Source organism: Ailuropoda melanoleuca, chromosome 9, assembly GCF_002007445.2.
Source record: "Ailuropoda melanoleuca isolate Jingjing chromosome 9, ASM200744v2, whole genome shotgun sequence".
NCBI classification, from domain to species: Eukaryota; Metazoa; Chordata; class Mammalia; order Carnivora; family Ursidae; genus Ailuropoda; species Ailuropoda melanoleuca.
Window position 1 is genome coordinate 83964201 of NC_048226.1, and position 27289 is coordinate 83991489.

A 27289-nucleotide genomic window follows, 5' to 3' on the forward strand; every position below is an offset into this window, starting at 1 on the left:
ACGCAGTATCATGTTGGGTTTATTCTAAGGTGACCTAATCATGCTAACGTGGAACTTTCTCCTCCTCTCTCTTCCTGTTTTTCTTAATATTTTAGCTCTGCACGGATGAGAATATGCAAAATTAAAATGCTCAGCATTCACTGATGCCAGGGTTTTCCTGCACCTGCCTGCAAGGCTTCACCATTAAGAATTGCATCTCCCCAAATGCATCATTTTACTGCCTGCTTTCCTGTATTCCTTCCTATCTTACTTTTTGGAATTAGAAAAACTAATGGGTGTGGGAGGTTAGGGCACAGTACTCTGCCATGCCAAAATGCATCACTAATGCAACAAAGTTATTGATTTTATTTTCAGGTCCGTGGAGACCTGTTCTTGGAACAGGGGTGTCCAATGGAGGAGAAACTAAGTGTTATTCTACCTCCTTTTAGGTAAATAAACCAATCTTTTAATAAGGTGGAGCGCAGAATGTTTTCCCTATTCTAGCTCCAATGGCTTCATTGTAAATGGAAACTTACCACACTTTTTTAACCTAATTTTCATTATACCTTGGGTTTTCTTTCTTCTTTTTCTCTCTCTCTCTCTCTCTTTTTTTTTTTTTTTTTTTTTTTTTTTTTTTTCACAGCTATTCTGTAGAAGTTTTAAGATTGTATCAGGTCTGACTAGGCAAATGATAGTTTAAACCAGAAGAACCAATGGAAGTCTGAGTAGTAGAATGAAGCAACTTAGATTTTTTTTTTCGGGTAGACAAATCTCTTGGCAGGGCTGAAGATAGCCTGAAGGACTGAAAGGATGTGAGAATCACTTGGTGGGACATGAACTAAAACCAAGAGATGAATTAGGGCTGTTGGGATAGGGAGAAAGAGAGGAGATTAGAGAGAGATTTCAGAAGCAAAACTGGCAGATGATAATGAGTTCTAAACAGTTTGAGCTGCCTCTGGACATCCATATGGAAAAGTCCAGTAAGCAGTTGAAAATAGATATCGTAAATAGTTTTCAGGCATTTCTTCTCTACAAAAACAAATCACACTATTTGTCTTGACTCTTAGTTTTTGTAACTTGTCTCATTTCGTGGAATCATCAGGGAAGACACTGCTATTCTCACAGATGGGTGGGATGTCCATGGGTTGGGATGTTGGGATATAATCGCATAGCTATTAGTTACAATGCTATTCTTTTTCTTTACATTAGTTTCTCCCCTACTTTGTAGTGAAAGGAATTTTAGACAGAATATTGTATGTTACATCTACAGAGTGCTGTAAATGTTTCAATGCCAGAGGCATGAACTGTGGAAGCAAAAATACACATCAACCAGGGAGTTGCAAATCTGCACAGCCAAGTTATGGGCTAAAGAGGCACTGCCTGCCCTTGGCCTCTTCTTTGTACCCCTCTAATTCCTAGTGGCTAGAAATTCTGGGTGGGCTATTGGATGATACTGTCATATCATAAATTTCTTGAGTGCTCACTGCATTCCAGGCACCGTTCGACCCTTCACATGCAAGATCACATTTGCTCCTCTCAAAAACCCCATGAGGGAGATATTTCACTATTCTGGTTTACTAATAAGGAGACTTAGACTTATAGAATTTAAGTCGGTTGCCAGTGAGCCAATGATGGAACTAGGACTTTAACTAAGCCCTCAGATCCCGGGTCTTCCTCTCTTTTCTACTGCATTGCGTTGCAGAAGCACGTCCCTTAGTCCGGGGTGGATGGGATTCCTCCGTGCATTTGTTTCTACTGACTTGGCTCTGAATGCATTTTAATAATGAATGATACGTGCAGGAGGAAGAAAACCTGCCCAACAAACCTTAATATTGTATTTTTCATTAAGTACAATGTTAGTTGTTTTCTTTTTTTCTCCCTGTTACTCAGACATGCAATGACTACAAAAGACTTGCAGGTTCCAAGTAATAATTCTTCTTAAACCAAATAAACCTGAAAACAAAGAGGAGGTGCTTTATAATTCAAGTAGGAAACATTGCAGGATCCTTGAAATCCTCTCTTTTCTTTGCTAGGTTATACAAGAACTAGCTGAAGGGGGAATAAATTTCATGGGTCTCTGACATTGATGGGGCACAATAGAAGGATTGGTTGACATCATAGTCATGCATATCAACAACTGGGTTGGATCATAAGAAGCACCTAGTAAGCATATTTGTTGTCAATATTGTCATTGATATTGTTATTAGATAACTTAATCACAATATATGTACTTACATATTTCCTTACATTGTTTAGTGTATTAATATAGAAAAAGCATTTCTATTCTATTTCCTTATTTGATACATTATCTTATCATCTGAGGAGAGAACATATAGATGAATAAAAGCCAAATCTTCTTACCAGGGAAAAGAAAAAAGATCATTGATCTTTTAACATCTCACCTTGTTAGATGTCATCAACACACATGACAATTTCTCTTTCATAATACTCATGACATTTATAAGACCTTGTTTGGTGTCTCCTTCCCACCAAACTTTTAGGCTTAGATCATGTCTAGTCTGAGACAGTGCTGTATGCCTAGTACTCAACACAAGACTTAGTAGCTAGTAGAGACTCAATAAATATTTGTTCAAGGAATGAATGAGCGAGTGAGCAAATTGTGAAGTTTTGAGCAGCTCTTGAGAACAAAGTGTAAAATATCTGCCCTCAAAACAAGGAACTTACACTCTAAGTAGTTGACATTAATACAAAAAGTTAAATAACAGTGCATTTTAAAATAATACTCTAAGGCAGCAATTAGAGAGTAGTAACAAGGAACCAGATGGTAAATTACCAAGGAAATAATTCTATCAATAAATTCAGAGAATTTGGAATTTGAGACAAGACTAGTGGGTAAAATTTACGAAAGGATAGAAAGTCCGCAGTTTCTTTACATTTTTTATGATTTATTTTTCAAATTGCAAGAGTATTTCATGCTTTTTGAAACATGTAGCATGTGTACTACGCTAAGCAAAATAAGTCATTCAGAGAAAGACAAATGCCTTATGACTTTACTCAGATGTGGGATTTAAGAACCAAAACAGATGAATATAGGGGAAGGGAAGGAAAAAATAAAATAAGATTAAAATTAAGAGGGAGGCAAGGGGTGCCTGGGTGGCAGAGCAGTTGGGCGCCTGCCTTCGACTCAGGGCGTGATCCCGGCGTTACGGGTTCGAGCCCCACATCAGGCTCCTCCGCTATGGGCCTGCTTCTTCCTCTCCCACTCCCCTGCTTGTGTTCCCTCTCGCTGGCTGTCTCTTTCTCTGTCGAATAAATAAATAAAATCTTTAAAAAAAAAAAATTAAAAAAAATAAAATTAAGAGGGAGGCAAACCATAAGAGACGCTGAACTCTAAGAAACAAACAGGGTTGCTGGAGGGGAGGTGGGTGGAGGGAAGGGTAACTGGGTGATGGCACTAAGGAGGGCACTCGATGTAATGAGCACTGGGTGTTATATGCAACTGATGAGTCACTAAATTCTACCCCTGAAACTAATAATACAGTATATGTTAACTAAATTGAATTTAAATAAACAATATAATTTTAAAAACCATACAGCATGTGTAAATACGTGCAGAATAAAGATGTGTAAAGAAAAAGCTAATGTTCTCGCTTTTCACTGTTACTCTTCCCTTTCTACACTTCTCCTGTGTAACCATCATTAACAGATTGGTATTAACAAGTTTCTCTATATTCTTTCTGCTTATTTATTCTTTCTTCTAAATAGGATCATATGCATGACTCTCCAAGAGACATTCTTTATATAATATAACATGGAGATCATACTTTCTTCAGAGGTCTTTCTTGAACTCATTATTTTTAGCAACTGCATGATATTTCTCCCGGTATTTTCATCAGTTTCATGATGATACACTTTCAGAGTGTTTATGGTTTTTGTTTTTGCCACTACAAACATTCTCATATATATAAATACACACACGTGTATATACATTAGTTCTTACAGTTATTCTCATAAAATAGGTTCCCTAAGGTAAAATGGAATGTGTGGATTCTTTATTTTAATCCTTACTGACAGACTAGCTTCCAGAAATGCTGTAGCAATTCATGTTGCCAAAAGCAATGACCGAGTGCTTTCTGCATCCATGGCATCTTTGAGTGCTATTAGTCTTTTTAGATTATTACTAAATCTGATGGCAACATATGATAATAGACATTTCCATACATACTTTTCTGACTAATAGTGAGTATGGACATTGTTCATCTATCATTAATATTTATATTTTTAGATCATCTTTTTATTTCACTTACTGTCGTTTTGCAAAAGCTTTTCACATGTTAAGAATATTCATCATCTTGTATGTCTCAGTGCTTGATTTTTTTCCTTGTCTGTTATATATTTGTTTGTAAACTCAATATAGTTATGTGACTTCTTTTATCACACAAGAACTGCTAAATTCTGATATGGTCATATATATCTTTCTTCTCTTTTATGACTTCTATTTTTTTTCCTCTGGAGAGATGAACTTTAAACAGAGAGAAAAGCCTTTCAATGGGGGCATGAGTTGAAAGACCTTTTAACGAAAAATGAATGAACAAGTTGAACAGGCATAGAAGGTTGTGCAAGTCAATGTCAGAAAATAACACCAGAAGGTTCCGTTGATGCCAGTTTGTGAAAATCCAAATACTCGACTAACTAGTTTGGGTTTGGCCTAGAAACACAGAGGAACTGCTGAAATGTTTTGAATGGGGCAGTTTTGTAATAAAAATGTGATTTTATAAAGATCCGTCTACAAGATGGCTTGAAAAAGTGAAGCTCAGTTCTAAAGAAACCAATATTTCAACAATTATTCATTGAACAGACACTATTCCAGGCACTTGGAGTCACCAGTGAATAAAACACCATGAAGACCAGTTAGGGACCACCTGCAAGGAATGGGGGTTAGAGTATGAGGACAGGGAGAGGTAGAATAATGGCAGCAGGGGTGGGAGGAAAAGAAAGGACACAGGTGAGAAAAAGTAAGAATCAAAGTGGGAGTTTGGAAGGAGGAACAGCCAAAACCAATTTGGGGACTGAGCCTGGGAGATGAGAGCATGGCGGGGACATTGGGAAACAAGGGCAAATAAGAGGAGAAAACAAAAGTATGGGGTGGAGGGAACAGTACAGCCCGGCTGGCTGCCCTCCTAGGTTACAAGCCATCACACAGACCTCTTGGCCAGCTGGCTCAAGTCCATTCATTAATCAGCCATTTGTGGGAATAACATTTTAATCAATGACTCATTTATTTGACTGTATTGTCATTAAGCTCACATTTATCGATCTTTAAGGGTGTTATTCCATTCCTTTTGAACCTTCATCCAGGAAGCACCTGTCGCATCTGAGTGGCTATGCAAGTGCTAGGGATTCAAAGGCAATAACAGGGCATCCTCTCTGACCTGTCCCATCGTCTGACACGGTGTGGTGGGTGCGATGGAGTACGAGGGCTGTTCCCTTCAGGGAATGAGACTAATCCTGACGGTTGAGGAGGGAGATGGCAGCAGGAAAGTGCACTGAGCGGGCTCCCGGGAAGAGGAGGTAACAGGTGCGCCAAACCTGGAGGATGCAAGGTTTGGATGGAAGATAAAAACCCACAGGAACCTTTATTGATGAGAACGTGTTAGTACCAGCCTGCCCTCATCTAATGACAAATTTGTATTTTAGCTTATTTTCTTTTTCACTTACCTGAAGATATAAATTTATTCCGGTGGAGCCCAATGCAAAGGATCCCATTGACTTCTTCCCGAGAAAGACCAGGGAAGAGTTGCAGGTGTGAGCAGGTAGAGGCAGGTGTTTCCTCCTTTATGCTCCCAGAACAGCTGCTCTCCCGGCATTTACCACAGTAATTACACCCTTCCGGCATGCCCGTCCTCTCCTGAGGTTTTGATCCCCACAGAGGAAGGCCCTTATTTTCCTGATCTGTGTCTAGTAGTTACATTAGTAAGGAAACTTGTGTTTGCAAGTGAAAGAAACCAGATACAAACCAAGCTTAAACTGGTTAAACAAGCAGACAGAGGAGAGAAGGGGAATGTATAGTCTCATATAACAGGGAGGGATTCAAGCTGCGCTACATCCGGTCTGGAGCAAGGTGCTTAGGACTGAGTCTTCATACCTTGGTTCCGCTTTCCTCGATGATGACTTCATTCTAAAGAAGGTTCTCCCTTCATGGTGGTAAAATAGATTCAGACACTTCAATACTAGTCTGTCCTCTCTGCAACCCCTGCAGACAGAGCAAGTCTCCATTTTTGAAAGTTGTTACTGCTTGAGTTATGATGACGCTTATCTACAAATTGAGACTCCCTGGCTCCTACTGGGTCACGTGCCCACTGCTGAACCAATCACTGTGGGTTAGGTTCAAACCACATGCACTAAGAATAAACAAGTGTGGTTTCCTATGGAGATTTGTGGGGCTGTTACCAGAAGCACAGATCGAGGGTGCCAGGAAGGTGAAACCTGTAGGTTCCCCCTCTTCACTTAATATTCAGTGGATCGATAAGGGCACACTCAATACACAGGGATCTCTGTGAGCTCTGCCATCCATAATTTCATTTAATCTTCAAGCAACCCCGTAAGAAAAGTGTAACTACCTCAATTTCCTGGTTCAGGAAATGGAAGCAGAGAGAGCACTTGTGTAGTATAACATCAAAGAGCTGTTCACTGGAGACGTAGGATTTGAGCCCAGGTCTCTGTGACTGAATTAGTTTGCTGGAGCTGCCGTAACAAAATACCGCAACCTGGGTGGCTTCCACAACAGGAAGTCGTTGTCCTCCGGTTCTGGAGGCTGCAAGTCCAAGGTCAAGGAGTCAACAGATTTGGTCTCTTTCCGCTAAGCCCGCTCTCCTTGGCTTGCACATGGCTACCTTCTCACTGTGTCCTCACATGGCCTTTACAGGGGTTAGTGCATTCATCCCTTGCGTCCTTTTGTGTGTCCAAATTCCCTCCTCTCATAGGAACACGAGTCAGATTGGATTAGGGTTGTCTGTACCGCGAGAATCTAACTTAATCACCTCTTTAAAGGCCTTATGTCTAAATACAGTTACATTCTGAAGTACCGGGAGTAGGGCTTCAACATACGAATTCCGGGGGTGAGGAAACAATCCAGCCCATGACAGACTATAAAACTCCTGTTCTGCCCACAGCACCAGGTTTCCAAAGACCTGTGTTTCCAAAGGCTGAAACCCTTGGCAAATTGCATCATGGTTAAGAGCTGCTTTCTTCCACATAAGATTCTCCCTTGGACAGCTTTTCTCTTTAGAGGCAGGCAGTTGCCTACGGACTAAAATGAACTTAGTTCTTTTGTAATAATATCCCTGCTGTAGGACCAAAATAAACATTTTGCAAATGCTTTAAATGTATCCGGGAAGGTGTTAATTGTTTTATAAGGATCGTTTTATTTCATGCACACTCATCATAACTGGGTGAGGTGGTGTTAGGGAAGAGCCTCAGAAAATCTCTTAGAGGACCCCTGCCCTACTGTCATGGAAAGATTTTTTTTCTATTCATAGAACATAGTGTTTATTATTATTATGTTGTTTGTTGTTGTTGTTGTTGTTAAGCCAGGTTAGCCAGGGTCTGGGTCTCCCTTGACCACAGATAAGTTGTTGCATGACAATGAAGATGCGAAGTAATGTCTACAAATCATTCTTCGTTTAGAAAGCATGCTTGCTCATGTTTTATGCTTTCATTAAAAGAAATATGAAGAAAAACCCCTTAGTGTCTCGAAAGAGGAAAGCGAGCTGTGATGCAATGTCACCGTGGGTCTATAATCTCTCCGCAGTTTATGACCACTGCTCTCTTTGAGGGTCAGTGAGCCATGCTTGCAGAGGCCTGGTTTTAAATGACAGATCAGCTTCTCCTGCTGGTTCCTGTTAACCAAAGCTTGGCACCAGTTCTAGGGTGTAAGACCTTTGAAGGGCTGAAAAATCCTGCCTTCAGGGAACGGGCAGGAGCAGTCCAGGTAACTCTCCACATTACCTGGCAATGCATTTGATGGGGAGAAAAGGAACTATGAAAGCTTTTTATTGATTTCTTCGTCTACCAGCAATATCCACCACAAAGCTATCAAAATGAATCAAAGTACCATGTGTCTCAGAGTAAGCAAACAGCCCTGAATTTCGGAGACTAAATAGGTAGGTACTCTATTTCCATTTACAGATAAAACAGAGACTTTGGGGCGCCTGGGTGGCTCAGTCGTTAAGTGTCTGCCTTCAGCTCAGGTCGTGACCCCAGGGTCCTGGGATCGAGCCCCGCATTGGGCTCCCTGCTCCGCTGGGAGCTGCTGCTTCTTCTCCCACTCCCCCTGCTTGTGTTCCCTCTCTCCCTGGCTGTCTCTCTCTCTGTCAAATAAATTTAAAAAATCTTTAAAAAAAACCCCAGACTTTGAAAGGTTAAATACCACATCTAAGTTCACAAAGCTGGAAAGGGATACAATGAGGAATCGAATTCAGGATCTGTAAGAGCGAAGCCCATGGGTTGCACCAATGTATTACCCCAGCGTCACAGGAACTGCAGTCTTCTGTGAATGACCAATGGGCATGTGTCTTCTTCTAGCCACTCTGGTCAAGGCAGTTTCTTGATTTACTAGTAGTCCTTTCAGAAGAAAAAATGGAGTTTTTGTCATGATTTGTTTTCACCGAACCCAGGTTTACTCCTCTGAATATCTGTCTGCTCCTCTTTCTAAGTGCTCACCTCTTTTCTCTTGGTTTATATACAGCACAGTAGTATGGGCTGAAGATGGACAAAGTCACAGAACTCTATAAAGGTGACTTTAGCAAATCCCTGAAGCCAGACCAAACTCAAGATCGCCATAATGCTCTTCTGTGTACATAGGAGAATGTTCTTACCTTTTGGAGATTTGCTGAAGTATTTAAGGAAGATATGTCATGAAGTCTGTAATTTACTTTAAAAAAATCAGTAAAAATACATAGATGAAACAATGGTAACATGTTAATTGTTAAATCTCAGTAATGGGTATATATTTATTTCTATTTATCTTTTTTTTTTTTAAAGATTTTATTTGTTTATTTGACAGAGATAGAGACAGCTAGCGAGAGAGGGAACACAAGCAGGGGGAGTGGGAGAGGAAGAAGCAGGCTCATAGCAGAGGAGCCTGATGTGGGGCTCGATCCCATAACGCCGGGATCAGGCCCTGAGCCGAAGGCAGACGCTTAACCGCTGTGCCACCCAGGTGCCCCTATTTATCTTTAACTGTGTGAAAATTTACTTAGTATACATGGTCAAGTACAAAAGTAAGTGATGATCATTGGGTAAGGATGGAGGTAGTGAATATAAAGGAAGGTTTAAAAGAGATGTGATTTCTAGTGATGATGAGGACGATGGTAATCATTCTTATGCCTCCCCTCTGTTCTCATTCAAAGAAGAACAGATAATCTTACCATGCACCAGGCACTGTGTGGAACACTTTTCATGTATTGTCCTCATTAGGCCACAACAAGCTTATGAAGTAGTGATTATTTTTCTCAACTTAATGGATGAAATGGAGACTCAGAAAAATGATATAACTTGCTCCAGAGCCTTTTTCACCAAAGGAGAGCACTCCTTTTGCCTTAGGGACAGCTGTGTGGGAATGACTGAGCTGAAAGAATTCAGGACACATAGGGAGGTAGGTAAAGGCACAGAGAGACAGATAAAGTAGTGAATGGAGAGAAAGCAAAAAATAGTAGGTCCTGAGGTTGGCTGAATATTACAGTGAAAGGAGGAGGTTGTGATCAAGGAAGTCAAAGTACTGGGAGATAGTCCATTTTATGACCATTCTGATATACCTGGTATGTATGACAGGTGCAGGGAATAATCGATAGGACTACAGAGCTTTCCAAGAGTGAGAATGCATTCGGCAAGAAGGGGTAGCTAGAGATGGGAAGGATTTATCGTAGGGAAGAGTCCTGGCCCCATGAATTAAGCACACCGTACCACCTCCTCCACTCAATTCTAAGGCTAATCAGGAAAAGGATTGCTAACAACTTTCCCGTAGTCCATAAGGTTATTTTGGCAGTGGGTGAAGTACAGCTTCTAGTGAATTTTCTTTAACATTCCCAAACCAATTCACTAATTTTTAATAATTGCTTCCTTTGAGCAGGGGGTACTGACCTAGGTTCAGCTATTTCCTTTTAAACTAGAATTTAATTGTAAAAGACTTTTTGCTTGTTGGGGAAAAAAAGAAAAAAAAAACTTCACCTAAGAAAAATTGGTCAACTGTGTGCTCTGCTGGAATTCTGCTGGAAAGATTATCACAGCAAGGTGGTGGCCTAGGGGGGCCGAAACAAATCATTTTTGTAAAATTGAAATTAGTTCATTTCAATTGATAGCTTTTCATTTAATTTTAAAATGTAAGTAGCTATTTTTAAAAGAAAAAAAAGAAAGTCTAAATTGCACTACTAATCCAATGAAATATTGCCAAGAGGATGAAAGCAGACAACTGTGAGCCACGTGGGGGATCCTTTCCAAAGCTTGCTTTTATACCTCTCTTCTGTTCTCATTAAAGCAAGTCCCAAAGATCAGATGATCCCAGGATACAAGCTGAAGGCAAGGGCACAAGTTGTTTACTTCATCTCTGCCCCCAGCCTGCTCACCACCTGGGCTGGGACGCAGGCACCCAGGTCAGAAGAGGAATTTTTCTATTTTCACCCTCCCAGGTCTCCATCAGGAGCCACCAGGGAGCAGTAGATGACTAAGTCACTCTTCTGGCTGCTTTTAGTTAAGATACTTTCTTGAAAATGAATGGGAGAGCTCATAGGAGGGAGAGAGGAGAAATAATAATGGCACCATCGTTCACATCCATATGGTTTCCTGATTCACAAAGGGCTTCACGTACATGCCTGCGTTTGATCTTGCCTTTTAGTGAGCGGGACATGCATCTTTGGTCCCTTCATACAGAAGAGCAATCCCAAACCCAAAAATGAATGTTCCCAATCCTAGAGTTTGTTCAGAGCATGGGCTTTTGAAGGCAACTGCCCTGGTTTGAATCCTGGCTTTATTACTTTCAAGCTATGTGACCCTGGGAAGTTACTTCACCTTTCTTTTTCCCAGTTCCTCATCTGTAAAATGGAGCTAAGAATAATATCCATCTATCCAAAGGTTGCTGTAGAGACCAAGAAATAGGATGCATATCAAGGACTAGGAGCCCCTTTGGCACATAGTATTCAATAGGCACTACCATTACATTTGTAAAATGTTTTCTAGCTCACAAGCTAAATCCAGTTGAACTATATTTACCAAGCGTCAGAGCCAAACACTGTGTCAAATGATGGGGATGCCAGAATAAATCAGCCATGACTGCAGCCATCCCACAGGTCACAGATGAGTGTAAGGAACAGCGCAGAAAAATGGGCTCACTCAGGATAAAGTTCATTATTTTCAGCAATGAAGGTAATTAAAGGGAGAATTTAGCACAGCCTGAAAGTGTTAGAGAGGGCTTCTTAAGGGGAAATACTTTTCTAATTTTACCTTTCCTAAAGCCCTCTGAAGAAGATAGTATTTTGTTCATTCTACAAATGAGTGAATCAAGACTTAGAAAAGGTCAAGGACTTCCCAAGTTCCCTCAGCGAGTGAGAGTGGCAAAGCCAGGTCTCAGTGATACCAAACTATCTCAAGGATACCTTCCCTGTGAATTAAGTCATTGAGATACTAGGCTATTTTTTTTCCTTCCGCATCGTTTTTCTTTTTTAAAAAGGAACAAAAGCAATCATTCTTTCTGGATCTCCCTTTTTTCCCTCTGAAAAATGTGGTGCAATGTCAAATTATCTAAACTCCAAAATCTGCTAAGGGTCACAAAGTCCTAGATTGGAAGGGACAATTGCTTATTGGTAGGTATCTGGTGGCACAGAGATACACATGATAAACCCTAGTTCCACCGTCCATAAGCTCTATGACAATAGGCAAGCAATTAATCTAGTTGAACCCGTTTTTCCATTCACAAAATGGCACAATAATAGTTTCCACCTCCTAGAATTGGTATGATGATGAACAGTGTTGGCACATGTTATAATTACTCGATAAACATTTGCTACTAACTTTATCTAAAGAAATGCCACTTAATCCATCCACTTCACCCCTCCGGTCTGATCACACAAATCTTCTGTGTGTTCTTTTTTGAAAGCCTTCCCCAGAAGGAGATTTTAGAGCGTCACATGTGAAGTGTTTAAATGCTTGACCAATCTTGCGACCTGGAAATCCAACTCTTCCATACTTGGCTTATGCTTTCATTTAAAATATTAACATCTGCTCTCGGAAAAATAGAGAATGGCTGATTATTCTTTTTTCTGAATGAATAAATGACATCTCCACTTTCTTTCTCCCAAACTGTCTAATTCAAGGAGCTTCACTTTTGTCTTTAGAAGTCTTTTATCTACTTCTTTCCACTGGTGATGGACAGGACTCCTTCGTATCCTGAGACTGGTGTGTGATCATGCAGGTAGCTGGCCGGAATATTGTGTGTGCTGTGCTCTTTATTTTCAAAGGATATTCACATACTCACCTTGTTGATCCTAAAACAGCTGAGAGAGGTAGGGAGGGCAGGTATGAAGTCCACATGAAGGATGAGGAAACTGAAATATTAAATAACGAATAACAATAGCCTCCACTGCATGATTACGTTCTGTATCTCTTACGCATTTCGTCTTATTAAACTTCTTACAGGGGCCCTCCTTTGGTAGGTGTTATTAGCTCAATTTGCAGGAGGGGAAAATGAGACTCAAAAAGGGATGTCACATATCCAACTTTCTCCAGTTAATGAGTGGTCAAGCTGAGAAAAGCCGGATCTGTCTCACTTCAAAGCCAATAAGCTCTATCACTGACTTTTGAAGGTTTGCTCAACCCATCAGTGACTAATATGAAGTGAGAATCCAGGGCTCCTGATTTACAGTCCAGGACACTTCTCTTTTCTTTTTTTCCTTTTTTAAAGATTTATTTATTTTAGAGAGACAGTGTGAGCAGGGGCAGGGGCAAAGGGATATGGAGAGAGAAGATCCCAAGCAGACTCGTCGCTGAGAATGGAGCCCACCTTGAGGCTCAGTCTCGCAACCCGGAGATCATGACCTGAGCAGAAATCAAGAGTTGGACGCTTAACTGACTGAGCCACTCAGGCCCCCGCAGAACACTTTTCATTAAGGCACTCATTCAGTCCTTGATTGCGCAGGGTGACAGTCGCTGCTCACGTGGAACTGCTTTGTATCCCCATTCCTAGTTGTCTTCTGTTCTTAGCTTCCTGGTCTATTCATACAACGTGGGAGCTCTCAAGCATGCAGTCAGAGAGTAGTAATTTACAAAGTATAAATTATCATTTATATATTTTTTATGTATTTAGATAATTATATATAAATATATATTTATATCATTTACATATGTATCACACATCAATATACATGTTTATATACATACAAGCTTCTAGAACTGGCCAAATTCTCCAGCAAAAATAAAGATTTGTCACACCAGATGTTATACACACACACACACACTCGTATGTATATACACACACATATAAGGTATATGTATATACACACATATAATGTATATGAATATATATGTATACACACAATGGAACATTACTCAGCCAAAAAAAGAATGAAATCTCACCATTTGCAACAGTGTGGATGGACCTAGAGTGTATTATGTTTAATAAAATAAGTCAGACAAAGACAAATACCATATGATTTTGCTTGTACGTAGAATCTAAAAAACAAACGAACAAACAAACAAAAAGTAGAAACAGACCCATAAATGCAGAGAACTTGCTGGTGGTTGCCAGAGGGGTGGGAGGAGGGGAGATAGGCAAAATAGGTAAAGGGGATTAGGAGGTACAGGCTTCCAGCTTCGAAATGAATAAATCACAGAGATGAAAGACACAGCATGGGGAATCTAGTCAATGCTATTGTAATAGTGTTGTACGATGATGGATGGTGACTACACTTGTTGTGAGCATAGCAAAATCTATAGACTTGTCAAATCAGTATGTTGTACACCTGAAGCTAATGTAATATTGTCAACTACACTTCAATTAAAAAAAAAAGACTTGTCAAACCAAAGTTCTCAAGAAATCACTAGCAAAGATATTTCTTTAAATATAAAGTTAGTAGGTTTGCAAATTTGAGAATTTCTTGCAGAAAATTTGAAACTGCTTCCCCCAACACCCGATACACTGAGGGCAAGGGGAGATCAAAGAAAGAGGCAGACCAATCCGGATTAGTAGGTGGTGGTGTTAACAAGCGAAAGAAGTTACATATGAGGCTTGTCTTCTGTGGTGGGAAGACAAGGTTTCCACACCTGGCTGCCAGAATCTCATAAGTTTATATAGAACCTATCGGGATTCAGTCACATATACTGGCCACCTGGTCTCAACAACACCTCACTCTCTCAAGGCTGCACCCTTGAAATGGCTCCCACTATGGGAATGGTGGACACCTCGTACATTTCAAGACAGGGGAAGGGGATGAGGAGATTTGATCGACTGCCCAGGTCTAGTTCACAGGCCAATGGCAGTCACATCCCCTTAATGACCTCCCCCCAAATATGGAAAAAAGTGGAAGACAAAAGATACTAGAAGTGTCCTCTCTTTCCCTGAGTGTGCAGTCCATGTGAGCCCATACACATAGTCACATCGGAGTTACAAGGCAAGAGCTGGGCTGAGGAATGGATTCCAACCATGTTCATCACCATATCCTGGGGAGGATGTGCTATGTTACTATTTGAGCTGCTCCACTCTTTCATTTTCCATTTCAAAAGGAGATGATGGTGAAAAGGGAGATCCAGGAGAGGAGGGGAAACATGGCAAAGTGGGACGCATGGGGCCAAAAGGTAAGTGCAATGACATGAATTTGACACTCTAATATTAGAATTGCTTTCCTCTTTCTATTGGCTTTGCCCTGGAAATTGGCAGCTTTCGTAACACTCTCTGCTCCAAAGATGAATGAAATGTATTTCAGACATGAATTTACTCACCACCAGAGAGCTCCTATGACACTGACTGTCCCCAGGACTCGACGCATTTCTCAAGCTGCCTCCTCAGGGTGGGCAGGAGTGGGACACTCCAGGAGCTCTAGGGAGAAGCGGTCTCCAGAAATATCTAAGAAACCGTGAGTTTTAGAAACACGGCTGGGTTGATAGCTGTGTCTCTTCTCAAAACCTACTACTAAGCAACTCATTTTGGCTTGCCTAGAGTGCAAGGAGAACAATAAGAAGGAACAGAAGGAGTTGTCTGATCCATTGACTTATTCACCTATTTCCAAGATCTGTCAGCAAATGGCACGGTGTGGGAAGAGCAAAGCAAAAAATATGAGAATGACAGAAAGCCTATAAGGGAGTGTTTTTACTCCCAAAGCCAAGAGCAACCTCCCCAAAATATAGCTTTAGATTGTGATGTGTAAGCGTGTGTCTTCTAAGCGCTGGACATATTTCCTGCCAGCTGCTACAAGGTGGTAGCCCTAGACCACTGGTTTCAGAATCTTTAGTATGTTAAAGAGAAAAAAAGACTCACAGGCCTTTGAGACCTCAGTTTGAGAAATGCTGACTTAAACTCTTCTTATTCTATAAATATGTACAACATTCTATAATTACATACAATCATTTGTAAAATTATTATCACAGGGATGCAGCTTTATAACTGGTAAATGTTTTTTAGGTCATCATAGAAAAAAACAAAATTGATAACAATTTTGGAGGAACTCAGTGATCCCAGACCATATATATATATATATATATTGTGGATAAAAACTTGGTGGAACAATTTCTGATGTCCCTTTGATCACTATGTTTTATGATACATCCCCTCCCCTTTTTAAAAATGTCTAATATAGTCAAATCTAGGAAATAGAATCTCAGAGCGAAGCCAAATAGATCTACAGAGGAACAGAATTAGAATAAAATGCAAGAATTCTTCCACTCAGCCCCTTATCTGACCTTTAGATTAAACATCTTCTGCTAAAGACCTTTTAGAAATACTGTGTTAGTAAGCATTCCAACATCACCAGGTCCAGGATTTTCATACTTACCCACATTTAGTTTTAATATATACACTATAAGGCTATTAAAGTAAATAAGGAAGGACAGGATATATGTCACATACCACAGAAAGAAGAGTGCACTTTTTGGAACTTCCTTCAAGTGAATATCATGCATTAGCCACATCTTCAAAGGGAATATAAAACCTTAGGATATAAAGATGAAATGCTTTGCTTTTCAGGAATTAAGGGGGAGCTGGGTGATGCAGGAGACCAGGGCAACATTGGCAAGACTGGGCCCATTGGTAAGAAGGGTAAGCTGCATTTTCCTTTTCTCCAGTGGCAATTTGAAGCAAATCGAACATACCCTTGATATATTCTGAAAGGTTCTGTATCATGAAAATGATCCTTTTTCTTTCTTTTAACATAAGAATTTTCCTCTTTCTTCGTATCTAAGCTGTTACTTTCATACATAAACAATGTGTCTAAAAGAATAAATAAAGGCCTTGAACAATATTAAATAGAAATTCAGGGACAGAATCAAACATAAAGTTTTGGTACTTTCTGTATTGAACTATGTCCTAGAATCTGCTGATCCTTTAATTGTATCCTTGTATCCTTGATACAATTAAAATGAGTATCGTGACCAGGAAGCACGTTCAGTGGTAGAAAACAATTATTCGTAAAACCCAAGGCAGTAAAGGACAGTAGAGTTTTCTTTTTTTTCTTTTCTTTTCTTTTTTTCTTTCTTTTCCTTTCTTTTCTTTTCTTTTCTTTTCTTTTCTTTTCTTTTCTTTTCTTTCTTTCCTTCTTTCTTTCTTTAAGATTTTATTTATTTGAGAGAGAGAGAGACAGAGCAGGAAGGATGGGCAGAAAAGGAGAGGGAGAGAAAGAATCTCAAGCAGATTCCCTGCTGAGCATGGAGCCCAACCTGGGGCTTGATCTTATGACCCTTCGACCATGACATGAGTTGAAATCAAAAGCCAGTCACTCAACGGACTGAGCCACTCAGGTACCCCCGTATAATTTTCTTTCTTAAACTGAGTGAAATAATAATGATTCTGCATCTGGGATTTATTAACAGATGAGAAACTTTAAGTATATATATTCATACTCTTTTGTATTCTGTCCTGTCCCAATCCTGCACAAAATTACTGCTTTCCCATTATAAAACAGAGGTGGCCTCTTTATTATCTAAGTATTCCTGCATATCATCTTCTCATAAAAACCCTCAATGACATCAGGTTCCAACGGCTTCTGATGGTCAGCAGTTCATACTGGCATAGTTCCACTTGGTTCGAAGATACAAAGCTGAACGAGAATCACAATTTTTTTGCAAGGAGCTCATAGACTGTTTAGAAGAATTCTGCAGCCTTGATGTGTACCCTGCAGCCTTCCTTCCATGCATGCCCGAGCAGCGGCAGGGTCAGTCATGTGCCTCCCAGTCACCCACAACGTGTTCCTGGGCAGGCTGATTGGTGCAGTGAAAGGCGACGCTATGGCCCCTTTCTTCTCATCCCATAGCTTGGTACCTCCTCTCTCCTTGTCCTTTTCCAACTCATTCCTTTGAGAATTTTCCTTCTGCCTGCATTTGAGGGCAGGGACAGAGTGTAGTACCACTGAAAAGAAGTTGTTATGCTTATTTCTGATTCAGTGGCCTGTAGCGTACGTTCACCTGTGATTGAAATTCTCACAGCTGGGGAAGAGCTGTGACGGACTCCTCCTACATGATGACTCTTTCCATAGTATGGATGTTGGGTGGTTTTACCATGAAGCTAGTGAAGCTTTGGCTTCAGAGCCCCACTCTTATTTGGGTCCTTCCCAACCCTGAGAGAAGCCTTATCAATGCACATGGCCATATGTCTTGGTAGAGTTTGTAAAGTAAGGCATTTTATCCTCAACTGGTGAAAAGAGTGCCTCTCAACATTAAAAAACAAACAAACAAACAATTTCCTCCTTAAGCAGCCTTTTTAGATATTATTTTTTTCTAATTGCCCTCCCCTATGAAATTTTAATACCACCCATTTACTATATATCTGTTATGTACTGTGTGTATATTTCTGAAATGTATAAAAGAGTAAGATTTTTCACCCCCTAGAACAGACTTTTATGTCCTTGAGCTGATACTGTCCGCATTGAGAATGCAGGCGTAGCACTACTGTCTCCTTCTGCTCCAGCTTCCCTCCGTCAGACTTCTCTTTGTATCACCTGGTTATGGGAGTGCCACAAGTATTTTGGGAGCTCACTGAGAGGAACTTGAGTGGGAGAAACGTTTAGTTTGGACTTCATGGGATAGGCTTACATAGTTGCAGTCACTTCCATGTACAGTTATTGCTAGTAATTCCAATCGAGGAATAGCTTCCAAGAATATTCTTACCACTTACTGTGCAGATCTCTCCAAAGTCATGGTTAAAAAGTGCAGGGGCAGAGATCAGATCGTCAAAGGAATGTGTCTTGCAGCATCCAGCACAAGAAATGTGTGAGTTGTGGGAAAGAAACAACATTTGAAATGTACAGGGCCAGAGTTAAGCTGCGGGAAATGTTTCCAAATCCAGCAGCTCATATATGAAAAAGACATTAGAGAGGTATTCTCAAATTTGACAATATTCTTAATTTGCATAAATCATCAATACTAAGCCGTAGAGGTAAAAGAAATTTCTTACACTATTAATAATAAAACAAAATTCAGATTTCTGCATATAAGCTATGAGAAATTCGCTTGTATTAATCCTTCTGCTAAGGAAGACTACCCAAGTCAAAAAAAAAAAAAAAAAAAAAAAGCAAAGCAAAACAAAAACAAATACAAATTTGGAGGCCCGGAAGAGCTACCAAATTGAATAAGTCTCTAGGGGCCTGATCTGGAGGAGAAGAGAACCACACTAAGGCGAGCTATGCATTCTGTACTGTTTTTCAAGTCATTCACCATAAGCGAGGCAGCGCTATGAGACTGAGAAGCTCAAGCAGAAAGTCGCTCAAACTGAACTGGTATTCTAGGCCTGCCTGAGAAGAGTGAGTGGCCCAGGAAAATGCCACTCTTTTTCACTTCAAAAATAAACATTTTCGGTTAGGACTCCAGAAATTCTGAAAAACATTTAATTAAACATACACCCATTCATGTTTCAAAACATATTAACAAGCTAGACATAGAGGGTACCATATTTAATATGAAAGGGGATATCAGCAACAGCAACAGAAACTTATTAAAAATCATACTCAGTAATGAAACTTTGACCACTTCTCTCCTGAGATTGGGAACGAGATGAGCACAGCCCTCATCACCAGTTTTTACTAACATCATAGCAGAGGTTCTAGCTAGAGAAAAATTGCAAGAACGGAAGATAAGAATCACAATAATTGGAAACAAAGTAATAAAAGGGACATTATTTGCAGCTGGTGTGAGTGCATATCCAGAAAATACAAATGAATCTCAGATTAACTATCTGTACTAAGTTTTTATAGTTTAGCCATACAAAAATCAATTTTGTTTCTACATACCAGAAATCATTGAAAACGAAATTAAAAAGATGCCACTTATTACAGCACCAAAATTATTAAGTATCTAGGAACAAAGCTAAAAAAGAAGATATCTAAGCCTTCTACAACAAACATGACATAATGATAATGAGAGAAATTAAAGAATGTTTAAGAAAATGGAGGTAAAACTACATTCATAGATTGAAAGGCTCAATATGGTTAAGATGATCAATATGGTTATGATGACCCCCAAATTTATGTGTAGATCAATGCTATCTCAATCAAAATCCCAGAAGTAGCTCTCTTAGAATTTAATAAGTCAATTCAAAATTTATATGGAAATGAAAGGAACCCGGAATACCCAAAGACAACCTTAAAAAAGAAAAACAAAGCTAGAAGGCTGAATTTAAACATTTGTTTTAAAGCTACACCCATTAAGATAGTGTTAATTTATGCAGAGACAGATAAATACATCAATGAAAGGAAATGGAACATGCAGGAAGACTCTTAAATTTGGTTTATGCAAAGTTGATGTTACTTTGCAATGAAAAATGATGTACTTATCAATAAGTAGTGCTAGGTCAACTGCATATTCATGAATGCAGCCAAACATATGCAGCCCGTAAGTATGAAAAAAGAATTATAGAGGCACAAATTTATTAATTAAAATGTTATGATTCTTAGTGAATTTTGTAATGTGGTGTCTACTTTTAAAATTTAGTTAATTATTTTTATTTCTTTTAAGTATTCATTTTTCTATCACTTTTCCATTTGTAATTGGAATACTTTTTCTTAAAGAAGGCTNCTTTTCCATTTGTAATTGGAATACTTTTTCTTAAAGAAGGCTTCTCAAATTGTATAAGTTCAGATAAAATGAATCACGGATCTGCCCCTGTCTGTATCAGCTTCATGTAAAAATTGGTTAAGGGATTGGAAAGATGTGGCTGGAAAGTGGGATGCTGGACTTTGAAGATTTCTGAGATGTAGCCATGTTCCATGTAGTTGAGATCCCAAGTATCACCCTGGAGATGAGCAGAGATAGAGGGGGAAAAGGAGTCACTCTCATGAGCATGTCCAGAATTCAAGAAGTTCGTTTTCCAATGAGTTATTCTAGATGGTACACTTGCCTGGATTTAGATGTGTCAAATACAGATGAGGCTCCAGCTAAGAGAGTTGGAGGTCATGATCTTGAGTCAAGTCTTAAACCTTTCATAGAATAAGTCAAGGTGTTTTGGGAGGGTGGTAGATGACAGAGACAGGAAGAGTAGAGTTCAGTATGATTTTCTGAGCCTCATAGTGGATGAACTTCCACAAATGTTGAAAAAGTAACAGTCTGGAAATGATGGGGTTAACTAACCGTATCTTTTTCAAGCCAATTCCATATTTGCTTACCTCTATCATTTTACTCATTGCCATGGCTTATTAGCTTGTCTTTCTCCCCCTATAGACTGAGAACTTCTGGAGGAATAAATGAATGAAAGATTTATCGTGTCTTTTTGCTTAAATAGATAAAAGCTCTATGTAATCATTTTACCCTAATGCCTAATATACAGTGGAAACTTTCTAAATGTTTATTGCATGAAGAATGAAAAAGTGAATGATAAAATATATTATTTCCTATGATGTGGCCCTATTTCTGCCCTTTATTTCTATAAGTACTACTGTCCCTTAACATCAATTTCCACCATTCACTAAGATTTCTTTCTCCTCCAGAGATATGCCATCAAAATTTATGAGCATGTCCTGGAATTTCAAAAAAAATGAGGGTAGTGTTCTGGCTCACCTGGATTAATTTCATTTTTAATCTGTACTTTGAAATTTATTGTCCTTGTTTTGTCAGTGGCCCTTCTAAATTTTTCACTGACTCAGATTAATCTCAACTTTCTGGGCTGACCTTAATGTTGTCACTTGCATGGACAAGGTAGCTTTCTGGATGTCAATATTTCATTTTTAGGAAGAAGAGAGAATGGTTTAGTACAGGCAAATTCAATCTCATAGCAAAATAAATGTTTTTACTTAAGGTCAATAATCCTTTTACAGTGGAAGCATTGTGATTTTGTTTGTTTGTTTGCTTAAATACAACCTCTAATTCTTCAGCCTTAAGACAGTTATTACTGACATGTTCCTGCTCATGGGCCAAAATAAGTTTTCATGTATGACTTTAAACCAGAATTCATTTTTGGGAAATAGTGCCTATTTCACATCCTCCTTGAACCAGCTAAGTGTGTGGCATGCTTTCCGGCTAAGTATGTGACAGAAGCTAATATTGGTTGACCATTCTCTATGACTCAAGCACAGAGTTAATCCCACGAGAAGATGACATTATCTAATTTATCTTCTTTAACAATCTTCTGATTCTAGGCACCATTATTTCCGCTGAAAAAATGAAGAAATAGAGTCTTAAAGAAATTATATCTAACCTGTCCACGTTTAGCTAATAAGTGGCAAAGCCAGGATTCAAGCTNAGCTAATAAGTGGCAAAACCAGGATTCAAGCCGTGGTTTTTCGGACTGCCATGGTTGTTCACTCTACCACAGTGCTTTGACTTTCCCATCTGTTAAAAAAGGAATGAAATTCATGTGAAAGTATTGGAAAGTAGTCACAGTGCTTACATCTTGTCAGACAAAAAAAGCGAAGTATCAATTCAAAAATCTGTTTTCCACACTATTAAGTTCTAGCTGAAGGCTCTTGCTTCAGTGAACGTCTTCTCTACTCTGTTCCACAGCCATTTTTGCCAAATACCTGGCAGGTACTTCCTTTATTTCACTCCGTGAGTAGGTAAGAGTGGTAGTGTCCCATTTGCTTGGTCTCTGATGTGTACTTAAAACCTCCATTATTTTTATAAAACAAATACTTCATTTAGGCTTCTTTGATGTCCGCCATTGAGTTTAGCCCAGAACTAGGATCATAGCAGGACTAGAATCAACTTTTAGCCCACATGGAATTGAAAGGGATCCACATTTAAAGAAAACACACTATTTTCAAAAGATAAAATATTCAACTATATTCATATGATCTTTTAAGTCCATATTGTTTCTGGCAGTGACAAGGACTTGACATTCCTTTCAACTACTGATAACATTTTTTGAATACTTTGATTTCATTCACTAAATCATTGGTTCACTCATTTGGGAAACACCATGAACTGGGGAGCCAGAAATGGTTGGGTTTCAACACCAACACTGCCACTGAATTGCTAGATGTCCTTGAACAAGTTATGTTGCCCCTATGATCCTCCTTTCTTTCCACTGTAGAATAAAGATAATGATAATACCTAACTCATAGGATTTAATTTGATACTATCTATAAATAATATGATAATATCTATAAAGCATCTGGAACAGTACTTAGGAAATGTATATTCCCTTTCTTCCATTAATATATTCTCAAAATCTATTTTTATCTGTAACAAATTACATATAAGAGAAATTGAGGAATTTGCAGGACACAACTTGGCTGTGAGCAGAACAATCTTCCTCATCGTGGTGCATGGCATATTTCCATGCTTTCCCAGTTGTACCTCTGTTGTGCATTGTCCCCTACCTTGCTCCTATCTACATCTGCTGAAGTTTTTCAGAACTGAGCTCCAGGGCTATCTTCCTAGGAGAGCCTTCCTTCATCCTTCCAGCTGAAGCACTATGTCATTTACCTCCCTCCCAGAGTGTATTATCTCTGTTCAGTGTCTCTCTTGCAGTATTTACCACATTCTATTGTCATGGATTTCACAATTGTCTTATTTCATTCAAGCGCATGTTGTGAGACTTCCTCCTACATGTTTAAAATGCATTCTGGATTTCAAGGACCTCTCCTTCTGTTTGGGGAGCTCGTTCACTAGCACTGTAAAGAGAAGTGTCTACATGGGTCAATTTGGAAAGGCTCAGCAAATTTTTGGGGCCCAGGCAAGCAGGCTTTCCTGAAAGATATACAGTCAGTATGTACAGGACTTTTAATGAAAAGCACTCAGCAGACAGTAATGAAAAGAATAGGTAATGAGCAGGTAACATGGGCTACCTTACGGGTTTTAGAGTGGCTCCCATTTTTTTTCCCCTTTTGCTGGTAAAGGATGGGGTTAGGCAGAACCTCAATCCTGACTCCTTTTCCCCTCACATCGCCCCCTTGGGGCGTATAACTAATTCCCTGGCCTCCCCAAACTCCCACGAAGGTAAGCAAGCCCCTATAGTCTTCTAGCCTGGGTGACCTTCATCCTATATTCATTCCTCCCAAATTCTTTCTTTTTCTTTTTCCAGTTCACCATTGAAGCATAAACTCTGTTTTACTTCCATCAGGATCTTCTCTTTTGATTCTCAAGAACTTCAACCAAACATTTCCTTTTGGAAATCAAAAGCTTTTGCTTTCAATTATTGTGTCTGATGTAGGCTTCAAGGGCTTATTTTGAAGTGGAAAAAAAAAAAACAGCATTTTTTTCTCTCTGCTTTAATAATCCTGATTCTCTGAGAATTATTTTGTGGATGCCTCTGACTAAATAAGAAAATGGCCACATAAAAAGAAGAGCAGAAGGGAAAATTATCAAGGTTGATATTTCAGCATAATCTGTTTGACACAACTTTATATTACCGATATTTGCATACATCACATCTTTTCAAAAAGTGTAAACCCCTTCAAGTCAGTTTAATCTTGTCTCCCTTTATATCCTCTCAAAGTACCAAACCTTTCGTCTTGCATAGAGTAATAAATAGTAAATATTTGAATTAAATTGAAAAAGTGTAATATATGTTTTTGAAAATCCAAGGGTAAAGCCATATGGAAGAACTTGGGGGCATAATAAATACACAGGCACTGCAATGTGCTAATCAATTAATTCAGATCTACAAAACAGTGGTACTTTGAAAGTTAAAAACAAGCAGAGAATTGTATTAGCCTTTCTCTGAAGGCCATGTTAGTAGGACAGGTGATACAAATTTAACTGCTTCTTTGCCCCCCCATCAGAATTCTACATTCAATCTAAATAAATTATGACTTGTTTGATTAGTTGTACTTGTGCAGCCAATTCAAAATCAAATTATTTGTATAAAACCAAAGAGTATTGGAGATATTGCAAATGAAATTTGAAAACTCTTCCCTATGTTTTTAGATATATAAGCTATTGTCTGCCAGAAATCATTCACCATTTTAGTTAATTGCTCTTTTCATGGCTGTTGGTTTTATTCAGGTGACAAAGGGGAAAAGGGTTTGCCCGGGATTCCAGGAGGAAAAGGCAAAGCAGGTACGACACGCTCATTTTTCTCTTGAATTTCTAGCATCATTCCACATGGATTTCATCTTTAAAAATAAATACATTTTTATGAAAAAGCAACAGTCCTCTCAATGCTTAACCTTACTTTACTTGGGCTAGAGGGAAGGAGAGAAGGGAACTTTCCTCTATCTGCTGGTGAGTTTCCAAGCCCTGGGGAAGCTAATGATGGCACATTCCATCCTAGTCATGCTTAGTGGGAGGAAGCAACTCTCATTGTCCTAGAGCAGAGGAAGATCCACCATGGCCTCAGCAGTAGGACTGCACCACGCTGCCCTACATTCCACCAGCATCTCAACCAAAAGGGAGCCAGCAGCTTGCCCGCAGCAAATTGGCCCGATCCCCAAAGACCCCATGGATACAGAACATGCCTTCAGCGGTCAGAAAGAGTCTCCCTGAGTCCTGAAAGAGTTGTATGTCCAGTGCTATGTGCAGGGAAAGAAAGTAGATTGCTCTGGGGGAGGTCACAGAGGTGTAGTGAAGACTAATTTCAAGAACGGTTTTAAATTCCTGATATTTAACTGTGATTGCAGATAAATAAAGCCACAGAGTTTTTCCCCCTTTAGCTAATAAAATTTTTTTTTGCTTTTCAACTGCCAAAGAAGAAAGCAAAGGGACTGATTACATGAAGCAGCCATTAAATAGAAAAAGGGAATTATTTGAATTTCACATCATTTTCCTTATCCTTCTTTCTCTGTCACAGTATCAGCAGGTAGCTGAAAAGGTAAATGAGCAAAGAGGGAATGAATGGCAGAAATTAAAATCAGAGTTAATCCACAAATGGGACAACCGGCTCTTGAAATTATATGTTGAATCTATTCACAAGACTTCAACTTAGTCCTTGAAACATTCAAGGATCATTCAAGTTGTACTTGAAATGGATAATCAGAATTATCATTTGGTTTCATCATGAAAGTTTTCTCCTTTCTTGGGAGAGTTGTGTGAGCCAGTGAGCAATGCAGTTAACAGAAAAAAAGACTGGGCTAGAAATTTGTTTTTAAAAAGCTGTAAAGATTTTATTTTGAGATTGGATGGGCACATTCTGTGTTCAACAAAAATGCCAAACGGTCCACAGTATGTGTTCAGGGGTTGGCCCTATTTACTCTTCTCCTTAAAAATCTGGTGTAGAGCTGTGTTTTAACTCATCCAAAATACTTAAAAAGATATTTTGTAAATTCCTGAAGACAACGTAATGTAGAAGCCTTGTTTAAAGTAAAAGACCGAAAGTATAGCCATTCACAGAAAGATATAGCCACACTAGGAAAAGATAGTAAAGATTAAGCAGACAGCAATTGCCCTTTCCAACTGATGTAGGCTTCAAGGGCTTATTTTGGGCCCTTGTATGTGCTCCAACATGAATTCACAGTTTTTGTCATTTAAAAGGCACCGTCTGTGATTGTGGAAGGTACCGGAAAGTTGTTGGACAACTGGATATTAGTGTTGCTCGCCTCAAGACATCTATGAAGTTTGTCAAGAATGGTGAGTCTATCCTCTTTTGCTTTGCGCTGTCTACCGATTTAATCTCTTTCGACATTACAATTCCAGTATTCCTCGTGGGAAATACCTAGGCTCGGGCAATGGCCTACTGAGATAGTGTCAGCACCGTATAGGCCTCTCAAAATGCTAATTATCCACTCAGACTCTAGGACACTCCGGGACCACTACCTACATGTATTCACATGTATTGCATTGTCTATGGATAGAAAAAGATACTTTCTGGAGAGAGGGGAATGGAGAAAAGGGCAGAGTTTGGTAAGCCACGCCTTAAGAATAAAAAGGGACAGGAAGAGTCAAACAGAGCTAGCATCTCAGGAAAGAGAAGTAATAGTAAAACAATAGCTATCTTCTCGAGTACTTAAAATAACACCTAGATGTAGGTATTATGATTACCCTGAAGCTTAGAGAAATTACCTTGCCTATAGATAGAGAGCTAATTAACAGGGGATCAGAGATTCAAATCCTGGTTTCACTGATGCTTCTAGCCTCAATACACACCAACAGAACATTACGTGTTTCTCTGAATTGTGCAACTTCCCACATTAGCCATTTTTGTTACCCCTTGCCATTTCATTGTAGTCAGCAGAGAAGCCCTTAAGGTGGGGCTACGTGTTCTCTTCTGAGACAGCATGAACGAGGAATCTATTGTAGCTACAGTTGAAATCGGTCTTCTTTTGTTGCACTTTTATTTATCGTAACCCAGCTATGTTTGTTGTACATTATTAGAAACACACATGCCATCTTGTGTTAATCTTCATTTTGTAATACTCTTAATTATAACTCTGGTTATAATTAGTACTGAGACGCTATCTCTGACATGACTTGGATTCTCATGAAAAAGACCAGACCCTAGAGGTTCCACATAGAGCAATAGTTTTTGACATTTATTGGCATGGTCACAGATTTCTTGGTAAATTTTGAGTTATAGACCCAAAGAAATATATGTAGATGTTCCCAAAGCCTAAAACATATTTAACATATCATGAGCTTGGGATGATTCTGAGGCCCCAGTTCTGTCCTGAAGCTTACTCAGTAACTCAGTACTTCATGTACCTGGAGTCAATGGACAACCTTGGTCTATAGACATGTTCATAGCCCAGGAACTCGGCCCAAAGGGGACAAACTTCTATATTATTCTGATGTT

General features: G+C 39.3%; 1 protein-coding gene across 1 annotated transcript in view; it reads left to right on the forward strand.

Annotated features, from left to right (window-relative positions):
- Positions 1–27289, forward strand: part of COLEC10 (collectin subfamily member 10) — a 48883-nt gene that overhangs the window by 6380 nt on the left and 15214 nt on the right. The window contains exons 2-5 of the mRNA XM_002930154.3: positions 14710–14781; positions 16166–16237; positions 24568–24621; positions 26032–26127. Of these exons, the coding sequence (XP_002930200.1) occupies positions 14710–14781; positions 16166–16237; positions 24568–24621; positions 26032–26127 (294 nt within the window). The remainder of the gene's footprint in view (positions 1–14709; positions 14782–16165; positions 16238–24567; positions 24622–26031; positions 26128–27289) is intronic.